Raw genomic sequence first — 26,674 nt, 5'->3', positions numbered from 1 at the left:
ACCCGGTTTCCAGAAAATGTCCCCCTCTTTCCGTGCACAATAAAAACTAGTTATGAGTTTTGATCATGGATGTTATCTAACATTACACCGGACTTTGTTGTCACCGTGTGGCGTAATAAATACTCTCTAACACAAAAAGAAACTGAGTGAAAATTAAAAACAACTAGATAATTTAATGCTTCCAGTGGCACAAATTTGATAAATTTAATAATCTAATATAGTGAGACAAAAAAATTGATATTTTAATCGGTTTACATTATTATCTTCAAGGAACGTTTTGGGTTCAAAATCCTTCACACTATAAGGAGATGTTACTAAATTTAGAAATTTAGTGCATATTTTCACTTGCACTTGTTCTAAAACATGTCTTGTTTTCCCCGACAATTTAATCAAAATTCAACATCATTCTTCCACAGAGAGTTTCATATACGTCGGCTTATGTTTATAGACTTTACTAGTAGTTTTTGGATAGATTTACAAGCCATCAAATAATGCCTAAGAAGAATAACAAGAAGCGTGGAGGTAAGCCAAGTTATGATTTGTTACACCGGCCATCTGTTTCTGGCGCCTCTTCTTGATCATTGATATAACTTCAGCATTGCTGTCAATCAAGACTGTCACAATAGACTATCCATTTGTAGTTAATTTTTAGACCCAAATTTTTTTGTTTATATAGAATATACCCTTTAAGTTCACCATCGGCCTTTGAAGTCGATAAATAAAAAGGAAAACCACCATCGTCAAGGCCATGCCATGCCATGATCACGAGAGGTTAGCCTTGAGGTTACGTGACTGGGACTGGTCAACCCATCTTTCAGATGTGATGAGAAGATGGAAAGGGAATCAACTAATTTCGGTGTTAGTCTTTCAACCATCAAGCTTTTATATGGCCACACATTTATAAATATTTGACTATGATTATGATTCAGTAATGATGAGATATCAGTTCACTGACATCACATCTCCAATGACACTGTTACTGTTGCTCTGTCACCATCTGCTATCTTATTTTGTTATCAGCTTCAACAGTCAACAGCTGGCACTTCGGTTTGAAAGTCTGACTCAACTTTTCCAATCAAATGCTTAGCTAAACACCTTCAAATGTTGAGGTTCAGCAAGGCAAATCATGAAAACTTGATTTCCACTTTCTTCTTGAACCAAAAGCAAACTTAGGCCTAGTTATTGATAAGGCGGCTGTCATTATCCCCAGCTGGGGATAATGAAAATTCGTTATACTCAGACACCTGTCTGGGGATAACCAAATTTCGTTATTCCCAGACAGATATTTGAAACTCCGCTCTTTTAAACAATTATCCACATTCCAGAATATGGAATGTTTCCAAATGCACATAGAAATAAGGAAAGTTAATAAAATATCTATAAAAACATAAAATTAACCAACATTAAATCAGTTGTTACTATATATACACAATATGCGTCGACTTCGAAGTGGGTGGCATGGCCGAATGGTTAAGTCGTCTGCCATGAAAGTTTTACCAGAATCGACGTTGCGGGTTCAAATCCTGGTTCCGCCACTTTTTTTTTTTTTTTTTTTTTACATTCCGTCTTCTTTTTACAGAACGATGCAAGGGATAAATGTCCCATTAATCCTCCCCCCTCCTCTTTTTTTTAAAAACTCTCTCTTTCTCTCTCTCTCTCTCTCTCTCTCTCTCTCTTAGTTCTTTCTAGTTTCTAGCAAATTGTCATATTCGTCCCCACTCCGATCTCAAAAAGCATCTAAAAAGGATAATTAATTAAAAAGCAAACAAACAGAAATATTGAGAGAGCGACCAAATGGTCCGATAGAGTGATAGTGGAGAAAAAAACAAACAATAATTTTAAAAAAATTAAAAATAAAAACAATTTTAAGCAATTCATGCTCAGAAACGGAACAAAAGGTCAAACAAAAAGTAGAAAAAAATAGACTCGCACAAAAAAAAAAAAAAGAGGTGGGGGGAGGATGGATGGGACATTTATCCCTTGCAACGTTCTGTAAAAAGAAGACGAAATTAAAAAAAAAAAAAAAGTGGCGGAACCAGGATTCGAACCCACAGAGTCGATTCTGGTGAAACTTCCATTCGGCCATGACACCCACTTCGAAGTCGACGCATATTGTATATATGTAGTAACAACTGATTTAATGTTGGTTAATTTTATGTTTTTATAGATATTTTATTAACTTTCCTTATTTCTATGTGCATTCGGAAACATTCCACATTCTGGAATGTGGATAATTGTATAAAAGAGCAGAGTTTCAAATATGTGGCTGGGGATAACGAAGTTTGGTTATCCCCAGACAAGTGTCTGGGGATAACGAATTTTCATTATCCCCAGACAGGTGTCTGGGGATAATCAAAGCGTATTGATAATTGATACAATTTTAAATTTAATTTAAGAAATTGAAAAAGACAATGAATGTTGCTCATCATCATTTGACATCATTTGATGAAAGTATTTAGTTAGTGTGAATCTTGATAGTTTGTTAGTTGACTGTTATTAGCAGTGTTGTAAGAAAAAGTGCCAAACATAATGATGACTCCATTCACAAACTATTCAACTCCCAGAATATGCAGATTTCTAATTATATATTTATATAGCTAGTTATAGGCCAATATCACGCTCCAACCAAATACATATCATGTCCATGAATTAAGATAGATATTATTTTGACATGCGTTGAAAGTGTTCAAGTTCATGTCTCTAGACTGTTATATATATGGTCTTTAGTTTTTAAAAAAATCTCCCTCATACTCATAGAACATTAGGTTTTCCTGAGTTATACGGTTGGGAATGAAGCCATTGATTTGTGTCATTGGATGACTTCATGTCATGACAGGACTTTCAGTTCCATTCGACCTGCTGGGTGAATAAATTTCAAAAAGGAAACTTTGTCCTTGTACATGGTTTCATTGATATACCATCTTTATATACCCTTCAACCGTTTTAATTAATTTTTATCTCACTTTTAATTGCAGGGGCCAAGGCCCAGGAAAGTAGTGTGACATTGCCTTCTTCACGCAGAGTGGATGATAATGAAAGTATGGATGATAATTTGAGTACAACGCAAAGTGTCTTATCTGATGATTCAAGCTGGCATAGCTTAGGTAAGTAGTTTGCTATGTGGTCTAGTGGTATGACACTCGCTTTCGGATCGGAATGTCCTGGGTTCGAGCCTTGCATAGTTGAATCCTTGGAAAAGACTCTTTACTCACATTCTCTCACCTGGCCGTTAACAGCGTTGTCTTTGCCCGAAAAATTGTAATATCGCCTAACAGGCGGCATGTCCCGTCCTACGTGTTAAATGTTGCTGTTGACCAGGGACCCCTTGTAAAGTGCTTTGAGCACATTTAGTGGATATTGCGCTATATAAAAGCTCAATTTTTTTTTTAGTTTGAATTTTTTTTTTTTTTTTGATCTGTTTCATCTTCCCTCAAATTTTGACTCTAAAAGCGATCTAGTCCTTCAGTACTTCAGTGGCCATAAGTCAGGAGTTTTCATTGCTTGTTTCCCTTGGCTATGACACTTCTTGTTTTATTTTTGGTCGGTCAAGCTACCCAATCAATATAAAGTGGATTGGAGAAACCTATGCCTGACTACTTTTACGAATCATTCTTAAAATTGTTACAGAAATTTGATGACAATTCAGACTTTTGGAAATGAAGGAAATATTTCGGATTTTGATTTCACAACAATTTTGTCGCACTGTTAGAGAAAATAATAATTTTTAAAAAGTTACCATAATTTTAAGGAGAGAAAATAATTCTCTTAAAATTTCCTTAAAGTTGTAAAGACTTCTGCTCGGTTCCACGACCATTGTAGTAGCTAACTCGATCACTAACTCGTAATGGTGGTCGTCAACAATTAAGTCTATTTTATGTATGAATGTTTGTATCATGTAGCAATTTTATGGTTTAGATTTAGTATTACTGAAATTTTACCAACATGTAGAATGGGGCAAGATGCCTGTTAGGCGATATTACTACAATTTTTTCTGACAGAGACAGTGCTGTTAACGGCCAGGTACTCATTTTTCACCTGATAATGGTGAAAGAATGTGCGTAAAGAGCCTTTTCCAATGATTTTTTTTTTTTTTTCCAAAATGGCGGCGCTGAATAGCGACGCACAGTTACACCTTGTGATGAATTCTTTTGGTATTTATTTGTTTCATGACAACATTTCACTCATTTACGTATTAAACAGTGTATGATTGTTCGTATTGATAAATGGTATGTACTTTAAACGTTAACGTTTAGAATTCTGCTTCAAATCCTCGGAAAAATCGTTCGAATCAATGTGTATGACCAAAGGAAATCGAAATGGCAGCGGCTATGTTTACTTCCGACACAAAATTGCACCGCTATTTTCATCTTTTTTCGCGATTTGTTGATTGAAGACCTATTCTTCGCTTAATATTATATTAAGCGTGGTATGATGATTTAGAATTACAAAAATAATATTGCTTACACTTCTGCTCAATATTTTCTTCTATCAATGTCAACTCAAAGAAAACAAAATGGCGACAGTTATATTTATTCCCGAGACGACCTTCTTCGACTTAAGCCATCCTTACTTTCAATACAACCGAGAGCCGTTATTTCCCACAATGAAATAATAAAGAAAATGAATGGGAAAAGGAAAAGGGGCAAAAGAGGAGGCGTGAAAAACCGACTTCATAGACGAGGATCTAAACCACCACTCCCTTCAATAATACTTTCCAATGTTAGATCTCTTCGTAATAAGATAGACACCCTCACTGCTCTCTCCAAGTTTGATTATGATTATAAAAATGCATGCATTATTTGTCTTACGGAAACATGGCTTTCGTCTATGGACACAGATAGTAGTATTGATTTGGCAAATTTTACTTTGTAGGATAGAGACACGTCATTAGGGAAAAACAAAGGGGGAGGTCTATGCATATACGTGAATGATAGATGGTGTAAAATTGTAAATATAAAAGATCAAATTGACACGCCTGATATTGAACTACTTTCTTTGTCTCTACGTCCACACTACTTGCCTCGAGAGTTTCGTGTTGTCACCATTGTTAATATTTATATTCCACCTAGCGCAAAAATTGAGAAAGCATACCAATTAATAAATGAGCATGTATCGTCATTACTACTACGTCACCCGGACAGTCCACTTATTATTGTTGGTGATTTTAATCATTGTCAGCTGCCCATAGCTGGACTAGAACAGTTCGTCACCTGCAAAACACGAGGAAACAACACGCTTGATCTGTGCTATAGCAATATAAAGAACGCCTACAAAGCGCTACAAAAACAACCGATAGCCACATCTGATCATAATACCATTCACCTAGTACCGACGTACATCTCTAAATTAAAGAGTGAGAAACCAACTGTAGTATATCGCCATATCTGGACTCAAGAGGCAATCCAACGACTGAACGGCTGTTTTGACTGTACTCGGTGGGAGACATTAATGGTAGAAGGTGACAGTATTGATGAATGGACCGAAACTTTGACATGTTATATTACATTTTGTGTGGATTTATGCGTGGAAAAAAAAGAAATTAAGAATTTCCTAACAATAAGCCATGGGTTACAAAGCGACTTAAATATTTACTCAATGAAAAGAAAATTGCCTATATGAGTGGTGACATTAAACTAGAATTTGAAAAGGGAAAGGAGATCAGAAATACAATAAAAGAAGAGAAGGTTGAATACAAAAATAAAATGGAGCGACAACTGAGATCGGGCTGCGCAAGGAAAGCATGGGAGATGATAAAACAAATGGGAGGAGTAGACCAAAAGAAACGAACATTCCCACAAGGAAAAACGAAAACTGATGTCAACAAATTAAATGATTTTTACTGTCGTTTTGACAGGCTCCCACCTGTTCACAACTGTTTGTCAAATGACAATGAGCCACCTCCAGATATTGAAGAAGAAACCGTAAGCTCCCTCTTCCGGAGATGTAAAGAACATAAAGCACCAGGACCAGACAACATTACCGGAACTATTTTGAAAAACTGTCACCAACAACTGGCTATACCTTATACAAAACTTTTTCAAAGGTCAATCGATGAACAATCAGTGCCAGTACTTTGGAAAACATCGATTGTCGTTCCAGTTCCAAAAAAGCGTTGTCCGACCGTATTGAATGACTTCCGTCCAGTGGCGCTTACATCGCTTGTAATGAAATGTTTAGAAAAAATTTTAAAATCTGAGCTCCTACAAAAATGTTATGACCTGAAATTGCTAGATCCGTACCAATTTGCATACCAGCAACATCTCAGTGTTGAAGACGCACTATTAACCGCCACAAATTTGATCTCGAAACACCTTGTCCAAACGCTCTCGAATTACGCCAGAATCCTGTTTGTCGACTTTTCGTCAGCTTTTAATGCCATGAACACAGATATTTTGCTTCAAAAGTTGTGCAGCATGGATATTCCAAACTACCTTATTAAATGGTATAAAGAGTTTCTGACCCATAGACCGCAATGTGTAAAATTGGGTGAACATATCTCCAACAAAAGAACGTTGTCGAACGGATGTCCCCAAGGCTGTGTGAGTTCCCCAATCCTGTACATCTTATACACCAACGACTGCAGACCATCCTTTGAAAATTGTTTTATAGTGAAATATGCAGATGATACTGCTATTCTTGGCTTATTAACAGATAAAGTTACCGAAAAGAATTATTTCAAACAAATAAATATATTCACCGATTGGTGTAAACAAAATCAGCTTGAATTAAATGTTGAAAAAACGAAAGAACAGGTGTTTGGTGTAAAAAATAAAAACGACTTAAAGTGTGTGGCGATCGGTAAAGATGATGTTGAGATAGTTGACTATTTTAAATATTTAGGAATAACCATTGATAGTTCCCTCAATTTCTCTCAACATATTAATATAATATCTAAGAAAGTTGCCCAAAGATTATACATCCTAAGGAAATTGAGAACATTTCAAGTAAGGAAGAAAACTATGTTAAGAGTTTATGAATCATTGATTAAAAGTGTAATTGCGTTTGGCTGCACCATATGGTTTGGAGGATGCCGACTTAAAGATAAATCAAAAATTTCAAAATCTATCAAAGAGGCATCAAAAATAATAAACCATCCTCTTGATGGAGTAGAAAGAATTCATGGAAAAGCAATAGAAAGGAAAGCATTCTCAATTACCAACAATAAAAAACATATTTTATACCATGAATTTAGTCTTTTACCATCTGGGAGAAGGTTTTGTCAGATTAAATGTAGAACTAACAAGTATAAATCAACGTTCGTTCCATCAGCAATAAAAATTTTGAATATTTCATATGGTACAGAAAAACCAAGGATTGATTCGTTGACTGATTAACTGATTAATTTATTTAATGTAAGATTAACTGACCAATTGATAATGATGATAATTTTTGGTGTCGAATTGCCACAATCGTAACAAATTGAAAACGAAATGAATATGTTTATGTTGTGTATATCGCACGTGTGGAAAGAAAGAAGAGAGAGAGAGAGAGAGAGAGAGAGAGAGAGAGAGAGAGAGAGAGAGAGAGAGAGAGAGAGAGAGAGAGAGAGAGAATAAGTAGGAGTGAAATATCTGTTCAATCTTAGTTATCGTTTAACATTATAACAAGTGTAACTAAATGACAAATTGCCATATTTATGGACAATAAAGATCTATTATTATTATTATTATTATTATTATTATTATTATTATTATTATTATTATTATTATTTAACTATGCGCTGAGTGAGCCTTGAACCCAAGACATTCTGATCCGAGTTTCATACTACATAGCCACACAAAAAGAAACCTCAATTGCATTCATGACAGCTACCAATCACTTTGTTTGGGAGTGCTTTATTAACTTTGAAATTGGGATCTCCAAAATCAATACAATCACTTGGAAAGGTGCTTTTAATTTTAAACTATCTATCTTTAGGAGAATTGCCAAGTTTTTCTTACCCAGTGATACAGGAAGCAAATTGCTGGTTGCCATATTTTACCAATCAATTCAAATTTTTTTTTTTAACTTTTTGGTAAGACTATGTTGTAGTTGTACTCATTTTGAAGACATACAAGAGATCAAACCAAAGGTGTCTGTTTGTGCCAATAAAGATTTTTTTTTTTTTTCATGTTAAAAATTCACTTTTTTTGTTTTTTGTTTTGTTTGTTTTTTTTTATCTCCTAAACTGATAGTGAGTGTATCTCTCTTGTTTATCTTTAGATCCTGCAAATGATGAAAATGCTGATGTTCTCAGTGAACAAGAAAATTTTGAAAACAACTTTAATGATTGCTTGGATGCAGCTTTAGAGAAAAGGTAATAAAAATAAAATGCTAAAATGTTGTGTCTATCATGACGATTATTATGATTATTGTTGTTGTTATTATTATTGTTATTATTATTATTATTATTATTATTATTATTATTATTATTATTATTATTATTATTATTATTATTATTATTGTTGTTGTTATTATTACAGAGAGCGGAGCTTATATATCAACAATGCTTATATATTAACGTCACTTTTATTGTTATTAACATGACAGCAATGACCCATTTTGTTTGTTTTTGCTATGGGTAACATTAGTAAATAGAAACCTTGTATATCAACATAAATTATACCAGAGGACAATTAAATTGGTATAATAATGTATCAATATTGTCAATAAAGGGTCTAAACAGAACAAGAATACAATTTATAATTAGCTAACAATAACAACATCCTGCTGTGAGCTAAAATATGAAATGAAAATAGAGATATTCCGCTTATGAGGCAAAATGTCAGCCAATGAAAACGCACTATTATTGTCCAATGACATCTGGTGAATGAGACCAATACATCTAATGAAATTGTCAAATACTCAACTAATCAACAAATGGCTAATAATTATGTGCTGTGATGAGATGATTGTAAAAAGTGGTCAATCTTGTAATGGAACTAGAATGTCTGATGCCGAGTCGGGTTACAAGAATACTTCACCATCGGAACCAGCTTCCAGCCATGCCGTTAATAGCAGCTATCAAGATTGGCCTCAATATTCATTCCTAGATAACCCAATAACAGGCCACAATTTCTAATTCTCTAAATGACAAAAACCTGAATTACCAAAACACTTGAAAAACCTAATTGAGTAAAAAGAAAAATATTTAGATTACAAGCAAGGCCCAAAAAAAATATTTATCTATATATATGCAAATATTGGAATGTAGCATATATAAGTAGGCCCAAAAAAAATTTCTTTCTCAATATTTGAAAAATTGTTGGAAATATTTTGCTTTATTAAATTTATAAAAATTTTTTTACAAAATTTTTATTTATTTGTTTATTTTATTTTATTTTTATTTGTTATCAATTTATCAGCAGTATGTTGGGAGAACTCTTTTTCTAAGAATGAGCGCCTGTTAACACCCTCCCATTCAGTTAACGTATTGTAGTGTTCAACATATTGTAGTGTGTAGTTTGATGATTTCTCTTCTGCCTTTTCTTTTCTCCTTTTTTTTTTTGTAACATTTTGTCAGTGTTTGATAATATTATATGTATCCATTGCATTTTCACAGTGCAGCTACAAGAGTGAATGCTCTTAAAGGAATAAAGAAATCCTTACAACACAAATACTTTCCTGGTTTCCTGGAAAACAGGTATTTTAATTTATATATAATATTGGTTTATATGTTCATCATTCCATTTTTCTTTTGTGTATTTTTTTTTACGTGTTTGGGATATGAGTTCATTTGGAGTCCTTAGTACAATTCTTCTTCTTGATATCCATGTTTTAAAATCCATAATATATATTTTTTTTTTTTTATCGACATTTTATTTTTGTCAGCCCATTTTGCTTAGTTTATCATTCGATGTGAAGCAAGTCAAATCTCTTTCACTGGGTAGTAAATAAGCTGTATCTTATCTTAAAATTCTTCTGGTCTTCATAGAAAGACTTGACTGTATATGACTTAGTATTAATTCCTATGTCCAAAAGAAAAATATGAGTTTTGATACCTTTCCTATTGCTCAATAACTTGTAGTAAAATAAAATTTATTTGCTTTGATTTTGAATAATAATATTAATATTGGACACAGTTGCACGGTGCCTTTAGTCATGAGGCTCTTGTCGCTTTACATCGACACAAAGTATTACTCTTACTTTTTGATATTTAATTTGTTTTTTTTTTCTGTTCTTAAAATTCCAGGAAAGAGACTGTCATGGATTGTTTGGTGAAATGTCTGAGAAAAGGGAAGGGTGAGGAGATGGCCCTGGCTGCATCTTGCCTCTGTTTGTTGACTGTGCAGTTAGGCGCTGATGCGGAATCCATTTTCACATCGACTCAGCCTCTTCTGACCACCCTTCTTTCGGACGAGTCCTCTGGTTATGCTGCAAGGGCATCTGTAAGTTTAAGTCAAGATTAGAGGAATCTTGTCCTCTTTATCATTTTTGGAATCGTAGTGTATGGAATTTGTATACATAATGTTTGGGCTAGCCAAATGCCTCTCTATGTTATGGATCGCAATTTCAAAGGTGGTTAGATTTTTTTCTGTTATAAATTCAATTAGTTTTTATATCATATCCTCATAGCTGCCAATCCTACCGGAAATTGCGGGAGACTCCCGCATTTTTAGTTCGTCTCCTGCGCTCCCGCCCGTCACACCGATCTCTCACATTTAAAAAAAAACTTTTAAACTTAATTGTTGGTCATTCTAAAACTGTTTTAAGTCATCGTGTATCTTGATATCAAGTATGTTTACTTTATTAGTAGTTGCCAGAGACTTTCATGGATGGAGATTGTTTGTGTTCTAAGTGCATGTGTAGGCTACTTTGTCATTTCGCTTAAGAGTGGATTAATTCAACTATACCTTGCCTAAGAGACAACCTGATAGGCTGTCAGTCTTTTGAACTGTAGATTTATACATTTATGTATCTCCCTGATTTTTTCTGAATCTCCCTGATTTTCTGACTAAAACTCCCTCTTAATAAGCTTGGTGGGTTGGCAGCTATGTATCCATGGACCTGTCTACTACTATGACAAATTTGTACAATTACGAAATTTTGGCTCCAAATTCAGAACTTCACGAGCATCTCTAAGTCATTAAAACTTGTTGAAAATGAATGTTGATGCCAGACTACATAATTTTAAGGATTTTGAAGTGTTATTTAATCCTTGTGTGAGTAAACTGTTTATTTTCGAAGTTGACTGTCTTGACTACAATTTTTAACCATGAAAAGTTTTTTTTTTAATTCAATTTTCAAGTAGTCAGGTCTGCATACATTCTGATTTAGCATTTACTTTTTAAGTTCGTCTTTTTTTTATCCTTACAATTTATTATTCTATCCCCAGTGTGCATTGAGTCTGGCTGTATCCTGTGTCTTGTGTTGTGATGACCCGGAGGTAGTTGATTTCCTTTACACTCTCTCTCTCTCTCTTTCTCTCTCTCTCTCTCTCTCTCTCTGTCTCTCTCTCTCTCTGTCTCTCTCTCTCTCTCTCTCTGTCTCTCTCTCTCTCTCTCTCACTATAGGGTACAGCAAAAAAGATAGGGAAACAAAATTGTCTACTCAGAAAACTGGCAGGAACAACATGGGGAGCATCGCAAACTCTTCTCAGAACATCAACCCTGGCCCTTTGCTACAGTGTGGCAGAATATTGTGCTCCTGTTTGGACGAGAAGTGCCCATACAAACCTTGTTGATGCGAAACTAAGAAACTCTATACGAATAGTAACTGGATGCCTGAAATCAACTCCAACACAATGGCTGCCAGTCATGAGCGCTATAGCACCACCCCACCTGAGGAGAGAGGATGCAACACAGAAATGGATATCCAGAGCTGAAGAAGATAGTGGAACTCCTCTGCAAACCATATACAAAACTGCGTCCCCAACATCAAGACTAAAATCTCGTTCACCTTTCTACCTATCAAAGAAAGAAAACTACAACACGCAAAAAGCCTGGTGCGAGGAATGGAAAAGGAATAAACCAACAGGAGGGGAACTAATTGAAGATCCCTGTAAAAGTTTCCCAGGTCCACAGGATCAACCAAGAAAATACTGGGTAGCTGCAAATAGACTACGGTCAAAACATACAAGAACAGCTGCCAACATGCACAAATGGGGGCTCCAAGAATCACCAACATGCCCAAAGTGCAACCAAGCACCACAAGATGCAAACCACCTCGTACTAGATTTCCCAGAGACAAAACTGGAAGGGGGATTTGAAACCATCAACAAATATGATGATGACTTCCGAACCTGGATTGATACTTTGAACATAGAAGTGTAGCCGAACGATACTACTACTACTACTCTCTCTCTGTCTCTCTCTCTCTCTCTCTCTCTCTCTCTCTCTCTCTCTCTCTCTCTTTCTCTCTCTCTCTCTTTGCATATTTTAGTACAGTTGGTACCTTGAGAAAAGATGGCCAAATTTAAAGTATATCTTTTATGTAACTCACTGGTAAAGCTCGAAGCCTGAAGGGGTATTGCTAATAATGCAAAGGTTACTCGATCTCCCTGACAGTTATAATAGTCTTACAGTTGAATTATATACATAGCCAGTCATAGGCTATGTTCAGTTCATTTACCCTATTTTCTTCATTATGTTTGTAACAAATAAGCACACCCATTCGACTCAATTGCTGAAGTGCTTTATATGGATATGTTTTTGTAACATGCTATATATCTCATTGAACGAAGGCCAAGGGCCGAAACTTTGTTTTGTTTTGTGTTGTTCCCTTATATATGAGTCACATCTACTCACTTTATTTTTCTCTCCATTTTACTGGCTCATTTAGGCACCTATTTTAAACAATTAAAAGAAAATTTTTTTAAAAATTATTTATCTCATTCCTATTTGTTTATATTTATCTTATGACAGATTATCAAATTGCTGACAGGGGTCCTGGAGACAATTTTCCGTAGAGGTTACGGTATGGGTGAGAACTCACCTGGCATCTCCCCTAATGACAGCTGGTTGATTTGCCAGACGCTCAATGCATGGTCCTTCATGTTGGCATTTGCTCCGCCTTTCCAAGTACAAAAGCATGTTGACGAGTAAGTGCCTTTATTTCCATCTGTGCTTTGTCGATAAAATTTTCATGTGCAATTGATTAAAATTATGGTGTTTCTTTTTCACGTGATATTTTTCTGTGGTCAAATGCTAAGAAAAAAGTAAAGTAAAGTCCTGTGTATTAAAAAGGAAATGTTGTCAGGACAATATTATACACCTCCTCCTTATGTAAGGATGAACCAGGGGCCAGAAAGTGGACTTTAGAAATAAGAAATATATGGCATTTTATTCATTTCATTGTCTTCAATAAAACACGAACTATAAGTTTCATATTTTTGACATTAGATTTAATGTTTACTATCTAAGTGACCTGGACAACACACATAATGCCTTATTGAGGCAGTGGGTCACAGATGTTTTATTTTACACATTTTGTTCACTAGTAAAATTCTGGATCTGAATTTATAAGTTGAGGATTGACCCCATAGTACCTGTCGTTGCAACTATACACAAACACGTTTTATATAAGTCACACAAGCAAAGCTTTGAAAGACGTACAGGGTGTTGATCATATTTTCTTGTGGCTGGTGTTTCCACTTCTTGATTGTTCTCAGACTAGAGTCTTTTAGGTTCATGAAGCCAGAAGACCCAATGCCTTTTTTAAAAACTGCTGTCAGAGTGAATTTGCAATAAAATATGGGATAAAGAATTGTCAGTTACATTTGAACTGGCACACCACCTTGACTGAGATTAAAGTTCATATTTTTAAACTACAAGCTGTTGGGACTCATTTTAGACTCTACTCACAATTGTTTTTAAAGTTAAAGTTACGAAATTACCACTCAATAGATTTTTAAAAAGAAAATAAATGTCTTGCTGAGAGTATGTATGAGTTGCATTGTACATTAGTACGGCACCCATAAGGTGCTATGCTACATCAGCATAAAAGTGTCACGGTCACAGGGAATTCACATATTGGGACCAAGCACGTCTGTTCCTGGCTAGAGTCACAATTTCGTCAATGGGCATAGAATCCAGCCCATGTAGTAGAGTGCCTGCTGGTCTAGTTGTCGAGCTCGTCAAGTAGGCAATAAACGTTTGACGCAGGAGGCGGTCTGCGTCTCATCGCTGTAGTTATCAAGTCGATTTCGGGACATTTTGCTGTTTCTCTGCTGCTGAGAGAATGATGAAAAAAAATTTTTTAATTCTTAAATCTGTCGATTTTCTTGTGCTATCTTGTGTGATTGGTAAGGTTTACATGTTATACACAGCATGAGTTGTATGTCATGTCACCCGAAAGGCAAGAGCTCAGCCAGTGGCTGGTCTGGATAAGTAAATCTGGAGATAAAGATAAAAGGAGTAAATCTGACTCATGAATGAACAACACAAAACAAACGTTTCGACCCTTGGCCTTTATCAAGTAAACACAGAATATAATATAAATTTACTCCCTTTATCTTTATCTCCATTTTATTGACTCGTTTAGGCACCTCTATTTATAAGTAAGTCTGCACACCATACTCATGCCATCAACTTGATTTTTGATTTTAAAACCTTTTTTAAAAAAATTTCTTAAATTGGGTAATGCGAAATAACTTGGAATATTCAAATTTTCTTTCAGACACATGAGCATGTTGCCCGATCTTCTTCAAAGTTCTGATGTTGATTTGCGTATTGCTGCTGGTCAAACCCTTGCCCTAATGTTTGAACTGGCCAGGGAAAATGACGAGGTAAGTAAGCGCCGTGTTATCTATGATTGTAAATCAACCATTTCAGGAGACTGACAAATCAATATTATTGTGGTCAATCACACAAATCAATCTTATAGTGGTCAGTCACACAAATCAATATTATAGTGGTCAGTCACACAAATCAATATTATAGTGGTCAGTCACACAAATCAATATTATAGTGGTCAGTCACACAAATCAATATTATAGTGGTCAGTCACACAAATCAATATTATAGTGGTCAGTCACACAAATCAATATTTTAGTGGTCAGTCACACAAATCAATATTATAGTGGTCAGTCACACAAATCAATATTATAGTGGTCAGTCACACAAATCAATATTATAGTGGTCAGTCACACAAATCAATATTATAGTGGTCAGTCACACAAATCAATATTATAGTGGTCAGTCACACAAATCAATATTATAGTGGTCAGTCACACAAATCAATATTATAGTGGTCAGTCACTCGCTTGCTTTTGGATCAGAGGTTAAATATAGTTTTACTTCTGGTGAGACATGGGATCTTTTTTAATTTTTTGGGGGTTTTATTTGGTCTTTCCAGACAGTCCTTGATATTTTGCCCCTTGTTAAATAACATGAGGGGAAATATGCTCAAAACTCTTTTAAACGGGAATTTTGATTTTGTTTTTCGAGACCTTGAAAACAGGAAAAACATGTGTTTTGAAAAAACGGAAATTTATTTTTATATTGAAGGAATCAATTCATATAATACCACTATTAAAAAATTGTTGCAGGCTAAAATGTCAGATACTCAACATCACCTGCTGCAAAATAAGATATAACTGGGGTTTGTCTGGCTACTGAACAGATCTCTGCCTTGTGGTTACCTTATTTTATTTATTTTTTGTCTGAATTAGTTCTAGTTCTAGGCAGGGAGTTCTTCATTTTGTGGAGGGAAGTTTGAAGGACTTGCCTGGGTTGCGTTGGGTGATAATGATTCTCCTTTTTTGTCTCAAATTCCTCTTTTAATGCCTTCTGATTCCTCCTTGGGGCAATTGGGGGTAAGAGCCTCTGTTTAAGATATGCTGTGCACTGCCCTGAAAACTAGGAAAATAACTTAGAAAAACCTTGATTTTTTTTTTAAAGAATAGGTGTGGGATCCATGTTTAAATCTTTAGATGAGAGCCTTATAATTTATTCTTCGTCTTCAGATTGTAATATTTATGGAGAGCAGAATGGAAGTTTTTTAGATTTATCAGGATTTACATGATTTTCACAGTTAAATTTGAGAAATAGCCATGGTTTATTTGATCTTAAGAGACAATAATTTACGATTGGATCTGTTCAAAATGCATCATTTTGTATTGATATAATGGGGTATTTTTTTAAAAAATTGTTCCTATTTCATGAAGAATATGCATATAATTAACCACAAACCAGACTTGATCAAGAAAAAGCAACAAATTTGAAACATCCATATTTTCTTCATTAAAAGGCATTAATTAAGCATAAAGTGATTATGTGGTTGTTTTTTTTGTTTTTTTTTTCTCTTCCATTTAAAAGAAAATGGTCATGATATTTTTGTTTGTTTTTCATGTCCCCATGTCCTCTAGCTTTTACAGTCTCAACAATATGTAGTAAAACTTATTCTACCGGGACAAGTAATCTCTCGGTGAAAAGGGCACGCGGACCTGGAAATAAAAAGACATTTTGCCATTCATTCTTTTATCTTGTCAATTTTATTACATATTTACTTTGTCATTGTTGTCAGGACTTTGAATTTGATGATGAGGAATCCCTCTGTGAACTGTTGAAACAACTGTCTACTGACTTCAAGAAACATCATGGCAAGAAGGACAGAAGGGAACAGAAGTCACAGTTCAGGGACATTTACAGTTCTGTACTGGTAAGAAAATACACTCATTAACTCACTCAACTCGAAAACCGACTATGCCCGTGGTATACTCGAGGTTACTTTTATCCAATGCCTGTTTATTACATTTTTTTGAGACAAATTATAGGCGTAGTATCAAAGCTAATGTTTTAAGTTTTTGCATGTTAATGGTAGGTGAATAAAACTATGTACATGCTCATTTTTTTTCCAATTTTGAAAAGTAGCAAAAATCTCTAGGACTGAGTGGGTTAAAGCCTACAAAAAAAATGTAGAACTGTTAATTTTTTGATCCAACTAACGCTCAGTACTTTAGAAGAATGTCATATTGTATTTTATACTTAAAGTTATATTACCAGTTAAATTTACAGACTGGATGAAATTAACAGCTCTTTAATCTTTTTAGAGCCACATTAACTTGTGAAGTCTGAACCCTGGAAAAGATTTATTTTTTATAAATGCCCCAAAATAAAAGCTCTAGACAAAGAAGTACCTATTTTTGATAAAGATGAAAGGACCTGTGCCAGTGGAGTGAGTGTTTTGTCATCAATTATAGGTCTTCTACTTTATGATTTTTGTAACTTTTGGAAGACAAAGATAGACATTGCTTATCGACAAGACTGTATAATGAAAATTCCTCGTTTCCAACAACAGAATGATGAGAGTCCCACTGAGACTATTCGCCTCGGCAAAATGAACCAGTTGGAGCTGATTGGATGGGCCCAGAAGAGACAGTATGAAATGTTTTGTCAAGTTCTTAGCAACGGAATCTCATCTCATTTGAAGGTAGGAACAAATTTGATTTATATCTTTGGCTTGATCATTTCTGTTTCAAAGTAATCTCCGATGGAACTTTAGAGAGTCTTGATTGTAAGTAAGTAAATAATGAATATATTTAGTGCCTAAACGTCCACGTTAATCGTGCTCTGCGGCGCTTGTCTATTTCAATACTCAGTTGTTCTATAAAGTTTATTTTAATTACTATGAGTTATGTGATGTTGTTGGTCACCATTGATTTTGTATGGTTACATATTGCAGGATGAAGGGGTGTCATATAGAATATTGGCCCAATTGAGGCCCAGACAAATTTTTCTATATTACTTGCATAGCGCATAAAAGATGGGGTTTGTCCTTCTAAATTTAAAGGTCATCCACGATTAATTTGGAATACACCACTCTAAAGTAATAAATAAATGACAAGGTGTTGATTTTAACTGACAAATTAAAGAACAGATCTTTGAAATTTATTTTGATTAATATTTTTTTTCAGATACTTATTCAATGTTTTCTATAGTTTAAAAAGGGTAAAATTTAATGTTTTCAGTTGTTGCCAATCTCATAATAATAAGCGTTTATTCCACGTTTCAGGCAAATCCTTTGTTGAGGGAAATGTTTGACTTGGGGCCTCCCAGTATCAACGAGTACAGTCAAAAGCATGCCATGTCAAAACAGCAAAGGGTAAGTCAACCATTACATCCCATTGTTTCTGGGTGGGGTTCCCGGCCTCCCATAGTCTAGTGGGCAGGGAGGTACTTGCTGCGTCTTCTACTCCCTTGTGTCTTTCTGGGTGGGGTTCCTGACTTCTCATAGTGGGCAGGGAGGTATTTGCTGTGTCATCTACTCCCTTGTATCTGTTTTCCAATTGCTTTCTGTCTTTGTCTTGGAATGTATTTACTTAAGTTTCGTCCTGACCCTGGCCAGAGTCCTTGGCTGGGAGTGATGCAGTCATATGTATTCTTATAGTTTTGGGAAATGATTTTTTTCCCTTGTAAATCATCTTTCTGTTATGTAATATTATTTTTTTTATTTTTAACACATGATTTATAAACATTTGACTGTATTCCTCTTAGTGGGATCTTGTTCTGGTGTCCATCACACAGTGTCAGTTTCATGTTAACAAAAATGTTTTTTTAACATGATGTTTTCTTTTATGGAAATAAGTATGTTTATTATATTATTATATATTATTATTATTTTATTGTTATTTATTTTATTTTGGACAATAAAGATCTATGTTTTTTATTATTATTATTATTATTATTATTATTATTATTATTATTATTATTATTATTATTATATTATTATTATTATTATTATTATTATTATTCCTGGCAACCATTTTGAACCGTTTGTACATTATTAAATATCTCTCCCTCTCCTTCTCCACCCAGACTTTCATCAATGCGGCTTCCTGTAAAGCTCGATGCAAGGTCAGGGCCAAGCACAGGGACAAGAGATCTGCAGCCACCTATGGACTGATGATGGATTGATGATTGGCTTTTTGTAGATATGTGGTGACTTCTTCTGTAAAGCTCACTTTGGCTAAAGATAATTACAATCAGTTCCCTTCTGTTACTTTGTTTTAAAGCGGTATTTGATGAGGCAATTAGTCATTTGATAGAGAACCACTTGAAGAGATTTCTATGTGCCAACGTAAATATTAATATAGCTTATTGCATTTTCAGCATTTAAACAATTACAGATGAGTAAATGGATTTTTGATTGTGTCGAAACAAAATCCTCAGGATCCATTTTGTAGTCATCAAAATTGGACGACCTAAATTTGTCAATTATTTGACTTTTACCAACAAATGTGCTTCTTTTTTTTTTTTCTTTTTTTTTTTTTTTTGTGCTTTACAGTAAATTGGATTCATATCCATAGCATTTTATTACATTTATCTACCAATAGATGGAAAGATAATTGTTTGCTTTTTTTTTTTCAATTTAAACTATTTGTAGGAATATTTAAAACGAAAGATAAGTAGGGATTTAAGGAGAGAGTTTCTTTCTTTCTTTTTTTTTTTTTACGCTTTGCACATGAATATCTGAACTTTAAAAAGATTAATTACAAATATAATCTCTGGTAGCAATTTGCGGGAAATAAGCTTTGAATGTATTTAAGTTTGAATTGATTTGTACAAAAAACACTTTGATGATTGTGATTGTATGCAACAAATTATCCAAACAGATTAGCATCAATGAAATAAAACCGTGTACATAGCAACTAATTCTACTGTGACTCCACCCGATCCATCCTTTGTGTTCGTTCGTTCATTAATTTATTAATTCTCTGTTGACATGATTTGTTTACTTGTTTGTTCGAATGGTTGTTACTGTGAGATTTTCAAATTAGATGCCATATCCTATGAAAATATATTTTCATCCCGTTTTAACTGTCAAACGAATTACTTTGGACAAGAGTTGGAGGTTGTTTTTGCTTTTTCTCCCATTATTTTATTTATTTTTTTATATTTCTGTATTGATCCTTTAGCAATCCTATGAGATCTAATCATAAAACATTTTTTTTACGGCTTCCCATATCCCCATTTAGATTTTCTTTTGTTTTGAAAATGATTTTCAATCCTCTGTTTTTGGCATCTTTTTTTTCCTTCAATTTTGAACTTCAGTGATAGTATTTTTAAAAAAAAGTTAACATGTTCCTTCTCTAAAATAAGATAATATTTGATACCCTGAAAAAAATTATTGGAGACTTAATTGTAGTGAGAAAAAAATTGCTTCAGAATTTGTAAAGTTTCATTCCTTTTCTTTTATTCTTTGTATAGCATTAATTGTTTTATAACTTAAAGGATTCTCTTTTTAAAAATCTTTTTCGATTCATGAATGATTGCTTGCAAGGTATTGTTGTTGTTGTTATCCTTACTTGTGGACTAACTAGTCTTGTTGAGTTGTTGGACTTTTTAAAAATTTACCTTTTCAGTTTTTTGGAACTTGCTTAGATAGTTTTATGTACACGCCGATTTACAAGTACGATTTGTATTTTCAGTTATTAATTGCATTATATATATTTGGTAACGCTATGCATAATTCTATTTTATTCCAGGTCTTTGTTTGCTTCCATTTTCCACTACAATGTTATTTTAGTTATCAAGTTTCAAGGAAGGAAATGTCAGTATGATGATAATAGAGATTTGAATAATTGTTATGAATGATGAACTTTATTCTTAGACAATGACGAGCAGAACGCCTGGTTTATTTGCAGGATAAGTATCGTACTCCTGTTAAACCTAAAAGCCAAGAGGAATGTTTCAATCACCCTCATGTCGTCTAATAATGTTTTGTGTGATATATGGTTTATGTCCGTCCCAAGGCCATGCTTTCTCTGCTTAGTTTATTCTTCTATTGTTGCACAAAGACAAGACACCTTACTTTATTTTGGTCTGAAACTTTTGCTTGACATATCAATAAATGATACAGACCTGTCTTAAATTCTTTAACTTGATACTTTGAAGTTTTGAATTTGTCTCGACTCACAGACAAGTTGAGGGTCATCTTAATCTCATGAAAAAAAGAACGCCATCTTACATTTTTTTCCTGGGATTTTATTAAGATCTTTAAAATCCTGTAAGAATGTTTTAATTTTTTTTCCCTATAGTTTTTGTTTTTTTGGTTTTAATTGATGATTTAATGATGTATAGTAGTCTGATTTAGTGTTATGTAACTTTTTTCCATTCAAATTTATGGTAAAGACTTGATTTTCCATTCAAATTTATGGTAAAGACTTGATTTTCCATTCAAATTTATGGGTAAAGACTTGAATAGTCTGATCATTATTTACTGGCATTGCAGATTGGCAGCAATGGATGTAGTTCTTTAAGCTTAAATTTATAAAGGTGTTTTGTCATTGAATTAATGTAGAGCCATGGCTACTGTGTGTATTCCAATTATTAGTTTTGGTTTGTCCCTGCATTCGTGTAGATATTTGTCTTGGGCTGTTTTCTTTTTCTCTCGAAGGGCATAATTATTTTGTTTGGTTAATGTCATTGGAATAATCATGCTTTGTCTAATTGACACATCAGGGTACATTCATTATTCAGGGCCATTATCAATGCGTCAAGTGTCAAGTTCATTCAACGGCATTAAAAAACATAATATTCTTCCATCGGACTCATCACGACTTTTCCAAAGCTTTAATTCCATTTCAACATTTCAACATTTTCCCTACTTTAACTCATTCAATCCTAGAGATTTTTGCTACTTTTCAAAATTGGAAAATAATATATTTAAAATGAGCATATACATAGACAGTGTTATTTAACTATCATTAACATGTAAAAACTAAAGACATTAGACACTACGCCTATAATTTGTCTCAGAAAATTGTAATAAATAGGCATGGAATAAAAGTAACCTGGGTAAACTACGGATATAGTCGGTATTAGGGTTGAGTGAGTTAATAAGAACTGTGGGACAATCTGTCTTATATCATCTTTCCATCTCAAACAGTAAATGTAACCGGTTCTCTGTTATCTTCGATGTCCCAATAAAATGTGCCTTCTTTGAGGCAAATACTCAAAAACTCCAAGCCTTCCTCCTCCATGCAATAGACACATGTAGCTGCTAACTTATGACGGCATTTTCAACATTCAACATTACTACATTGGCATTTGGTTTATTTACAGTTTTATTTCCTGTCAGTCAACTCTTTTGTAGAAATGCAACATTGACCAGCAATAGTGGGCGATGATATTTTTTATAAGTGGCGATTAATAAACCAAATATTGGATTATACCTATAACAACTTTACCAGAGCATGGTGTGAGTATGCAATCCGGGCGTTATTATCTAGCATTTCAACACCAATTTCAACATCTTTTGGCTATGTATATATATGCAATTTCATAAGTGAAAGCATTTTTATCTTATCTCTCTCTCTCGTGGTCCCATGAATTGGCAAGGGAAAAAATTGGTTCTCATTTCAATTCTTGTGAGAGTTAAGATATTTTTTTCGTTTGTATTATTCGAATACTTGTTAGTTAGCATTCTGCACAGTGAGGTCTGAATGAGTTGTGTTAAATCTTTTTTTTTTTTTTTTTGGTCAGATGTTATGCAATGGCCATCTTACTCTGCAAGTCCGCTTATCTGACTGTCTCTTGATTACAGTTTTCTTGATGTTTCGCAATGAATTAATTAAAAATTAGCGGGTGGTTGGATGGGAGCATCACCCTTGAATCGTATACCTATGATGTTCGCATGGGTGTACGATCCGATAGTGATGTCGTTTCTTCTTCTCTTTACTAGCCTATCCTGCTTCTTTGGTTTGTGATTGTATTTTTGACAGGAGATATTTTTTTTTCTGTAAATCTTCTGCCTGTTTGTTCTTGGTTATTTATAATTTAGCTTATGATATCTTTAGGTTATGATTTTGATTTACATTTGTACTATTTTTGTTAGTGTTAGATTGCTTGTTTTTTTGTTTCAGCGGTCTCTCATATAACCTCAATTGTGTTGGAAGAGACCTAAAGCAACAAACAAAAAATTAAAAATTAAATTAATTTCCCTTTATTCATCCCATAGGGGAAATTGGTCTCTGGGGTCTATTCCAAGGGAAGACTAGAATAACCAAGGCGTCAGTCGCAATGCAGCGCCACAAATTGAGCTAGGGCGAGGTGACTTGCTCAAGGCCACACAGCGCAGCGGCCTGTGATCGAACTCGGTACCTTTCGGGTACGAAGCAAAGACCGTACCGACTGCTGAGCCACGCTACGCCTAAAAAATTAGAATAATTATGAATATAGGCATTAAAATGGGGCATTTCCAAAAATTCTCAATCCTATTCTTCAGGCATTTCTTACCTGGCATTATGTTAACTTTTTCACCAAGCTAGCAATAATGGGAACGGGACACTCCCATGACACTTTGCTGGTAGAGAGTTCATTATGATGGTTCGACTGGCGAACATGCAGAGTAAGTTGTGGGTTATCATCATGTATTTATATCAGTTGTATCATGTGGTTTGCATAAAGCTACTGCATAAAGAGTGATCTGGTGGTGGCTTATTCAGTCCCGATTTCCCAATTTTTAATTTTATTATACTTTTTTCAAAGAAGCAGTCTGTGTTTACCCCCTACCCCTCTCCAACTCCCTAAATCATATTATGATGAATTTTTAATTTAAAATTATGCAACTGATGACTAACTGTTTGTGTAGATAGATTTGCATTTTAAATAATAGATAGATAAGAAAGAAGTTTGATTTTTATAAGAGCCCTAATTCCGATATCCATGCAGTCAGATTCCAAAAAAAGAAAATTCGCTTCCAGTGTCTATTTGAAAATCTTTTTAAAAAATGATTATTCTGAGGAAAGAACTGATGGACATTTTGTACTGTCTGTATTTTGGATTGGTAAATTATTATTTATTTTTTTTCACCACGATTGGAGAACTGTCAAATTTTGTGTGTAAATTACGCAGATTCACTCATTTTTACTATAGTGACTATATATCATGGTAATTAAAAAATGCCAAGACGAATCTTTTGAAACTTCATCGATCAAATTTAGTCCAGTAATAAAGTCTGTTATTATGCACAAAAATAGGCCAGTTAAAGTTAAAGAAAATAATTGATTTATTGGAAAGAGCAATAAAGTTGTGGGTTTAAAAAAACGTTTGCATTCTTTAGTTTGATGTAAACATTTCCCCTTGAACAATACAGATTATGCATTTTTTAAAAATATTGTTAATCATTTTATTAAATTGTATGTCTTCGATTAATGTTTTATGGCATTAACTTATGATCACATCCTTACTATACAGCATACATACCATTACCATCTGTACCATGATGACTTATCATTATTTCTGGGGTAATTCGATTCTATATATTTAAGGGTGTTTATTAATTTTTTCTAGTAAATTTAACTTAATGCTTTTATACAGTCAAGCCTGCTCTAACATAAAAAAAAACAAAAAACAGCCACCATTATTAGAAGATAAAGACCAATTATTTTTTTCTTTACATAAGCTGGCTGACATTCAGTTCAGACTGAATATCACTGTGGATGTGTATATATCCAATACGAAAACAAAAAAAACAACAAAAAAAAAACAGATTGAAGATATTACTTTAAATATACGGAAAGGGAGGCGACTCAGTATTGGTAAAAATCTACAGTTCTGGTGGATGAGTAGCATCCCTTGGTTGTCTTCTGGCCATAAATTAAATGCAAGAAAAAAATAGATTTGGTCATTGAGGCAAGATTGACTGACTGTTTGTTTTGCATTTCATATAATTTTATATTAATGTACCGGAATGGAATCTAGGGTTGATGGTGTGTAAAGGTCTTCGAATTATTTTGATTATATTTAAATTTATTATCTGACCTACGTTGTTTTGATTATGTCTATCATTACATACATCACCCATTCGCAGTGAGTTAGAATATTTTAGCGTGTACTATACAAGGCGTTTCACTTTTGATTCATGTAAATATAAATGAATACTAAATAAAGTTTAAAGCTTCTTCAAATTTACTCTTTAGAGTTTATTTTTGGGGGTCTTCTTTCTAGATGGGTTCTCTGTCTGACCTCCCTGGGTGGGGTTCCTACCTCCCATAGTGGGCAGGGGGGGGGGTGGGGGGGGTACATGCTGTGTCTTCCATGCCCCTATATCTATTTTCCGAGTTGTTTTCAATCTTTGTCTTGGAAATAGATTACTTGGTTTGACATGGCCCTGTTTGGAGTCCTTGGCTGAGAGGGAAACAGTCAAATGTATAGTATTAGTTTTGGGAGATGATTTTTTTCCCTTGTACTTGTAAATAATCTCTCTGACATGCGCTTGCCTGGGTGGGGTTCCTGGCCTCTCATAGTGAGCAGGGAGTCACTCACTGTGTCTTCTTTCCCCTATATCTGTTCTCCAAAATGATTTCTGTCTTTGTCTTGGGATGAGATTACTTGGTTTTGTCCTGGCTCTGGCTCGGGGGGAAACAGCCAAATGTATAGTTAGTTTTGGAAGATGATATTTTTTGTCTTGTAAATCGTCTCTGTTAATGCACTATATATAACTTTTGTCTTGTTTTTTTTTGTTTTACATATATATATGGTTTGTTAACATTTGAATGTGTTCCTCTAAGTCGGGACCTATGCTTGTGTCAGGATAAGACATTTAGGTGATCTCATCCTAAGTCTAAGTACACTGATATCGTGCTCTTGGAATCTACATCTGTTCCATATTTGAACTAATTTCCCTTTGCCTTCCTTTTTTCTTGGGTACTTTAATTGTAATTCCAGAACTTTTTACTATCCCGTTTTCTTCCTTTTTACTGGCGCTGATATAACCTAAATGTGTTGCAAGCGCCGTAAAACCCTTAAAAACAAACAAAACAAAGTTCCCTTTATTAATCCTCAAGCGGAGATTTGACTAGGGTAGCCCATGTGTCAACCGCAGCGTAGCGCCGCAAATTGGGCTATTGAGAGGTTGCTTGTTGAATGCCACACAAGGCGGTGAATATTCGAACTAGTTATCTTTCAGGTTCGAAGCTAAGACCATACGCTGAACTTCACTGCTCCCTCACCCCCCCCCCCCCCCTCTCTCTCTCTCTCTCCCTCTCCCTCTCTCTCTCTCTCTCTCTCTCTCTCTCTCTCTCTCTCTCTCCATCAAGTTGTTTTGACAGACACGGTTTCCTCGAACTTTTTTGCATGAACCGAGGAGTTCACAAGGAAACCGTGATGGAGAGAGAGTGTGTGTGTGTGTGTTTATATACTATCCTGTCTTATTAATTTCTTTTATACTTTAGCTGATATGAAGACGCCGTAAAACCCCTCAAAAACATTTTAAAAATAATAATGATAATAAATATCCATAATTAAATCATACGTTGCCACGGGTAATCTCTGTCGAGGAAACGTGCCACAATATTATTGTCCAAACCTGGTTGAATATAGGCCATATCAAGCCTGAGGGGACAGACAAGGGAAAACGGCACCATGTGGAGCTGTAAACGAGCTCGTCTTTCATCTGGCAGACTCGCCCTAGAGCTACTTTCTCTGATCATGTGTGAGAAACCAATGTGTTGTGAAGATGACATGAAAAGATTATTTAATATCTATCTACTTTGTGTAAAATATATATTATAGAACGGGTAGTTTCCAACATTGAAAGAATGAAGAAGGAAGAAACACGATAGCTATGCATACAACCAAATTATAAACAAACAAGCAATCACATTCACGTATTTATACAAACACTTTGATTCACTCCATCATGCATAAACACAGGCAGATAGAATAATAAAGAGAATAATAAAGGAAAGTAAAATAAACAAAATTATGCTTTTTTTTCTAGCATCCCGAGTTCGCACTATAATTTCAAAGAC

The 26,674-nt window shown here is 34.4% G+C and overlaps 1 protein-coding gene across 1 annotated transcript; it reads left to right on the top strand.

Annotated features, from left to right (window-relative positions):
* Positions 1–322: 322 nt before the first annotated feature.
* Positions 323–24,829, top strand: LOC144974581 (interferon-related developmental regulator 2-like). The gene is made up of 12 exons (XM_078917586.1): positions 323–522; positions 2,976–3,104; positions 8,203–8,296; positions 9,542–9,622; positions 10,172–10,367; positions 11,315–11,365; positions 12,843–13,018; positions 14,596–14,704; positions 16,444–16,578; positions 17,218–17,349; positions 17,932–18,021; positions 18,735–24,829. The coding sequence occupies exons 1-12, from the start codon at positions 492–494 to the stop codon at positions 18,831–18,833; spliced, it is 1,323 nt and encodes a 440-aa protein (XP_078773712.1). The 5' UTR covers positions 323–491; the 3' UTR covers positions 18,834–24,829.
* Positions 24,830–26,674: the final 1,845 nt, after the last annotated feature.

This window comes from Berghia stephanieae, chromosome 6, assembly GCF_034508935.2.
Source record: "Berghia stephanieae isolate SIO BIC M18660-M18661 chromosome 6, UCSD_Bste_1.3, whole genome shotgun sequence".
NCBI lineage: Eukaryota > Metazoa > Mollusca > Gastropoda > Nudibranchia > Aeolidiidae > Berghia > Berghia stephanieae.
Note: the sequence above shows the minus strand (reverse complement) of the source record. Positions and strands in the feature narration are given on the sequence as shown.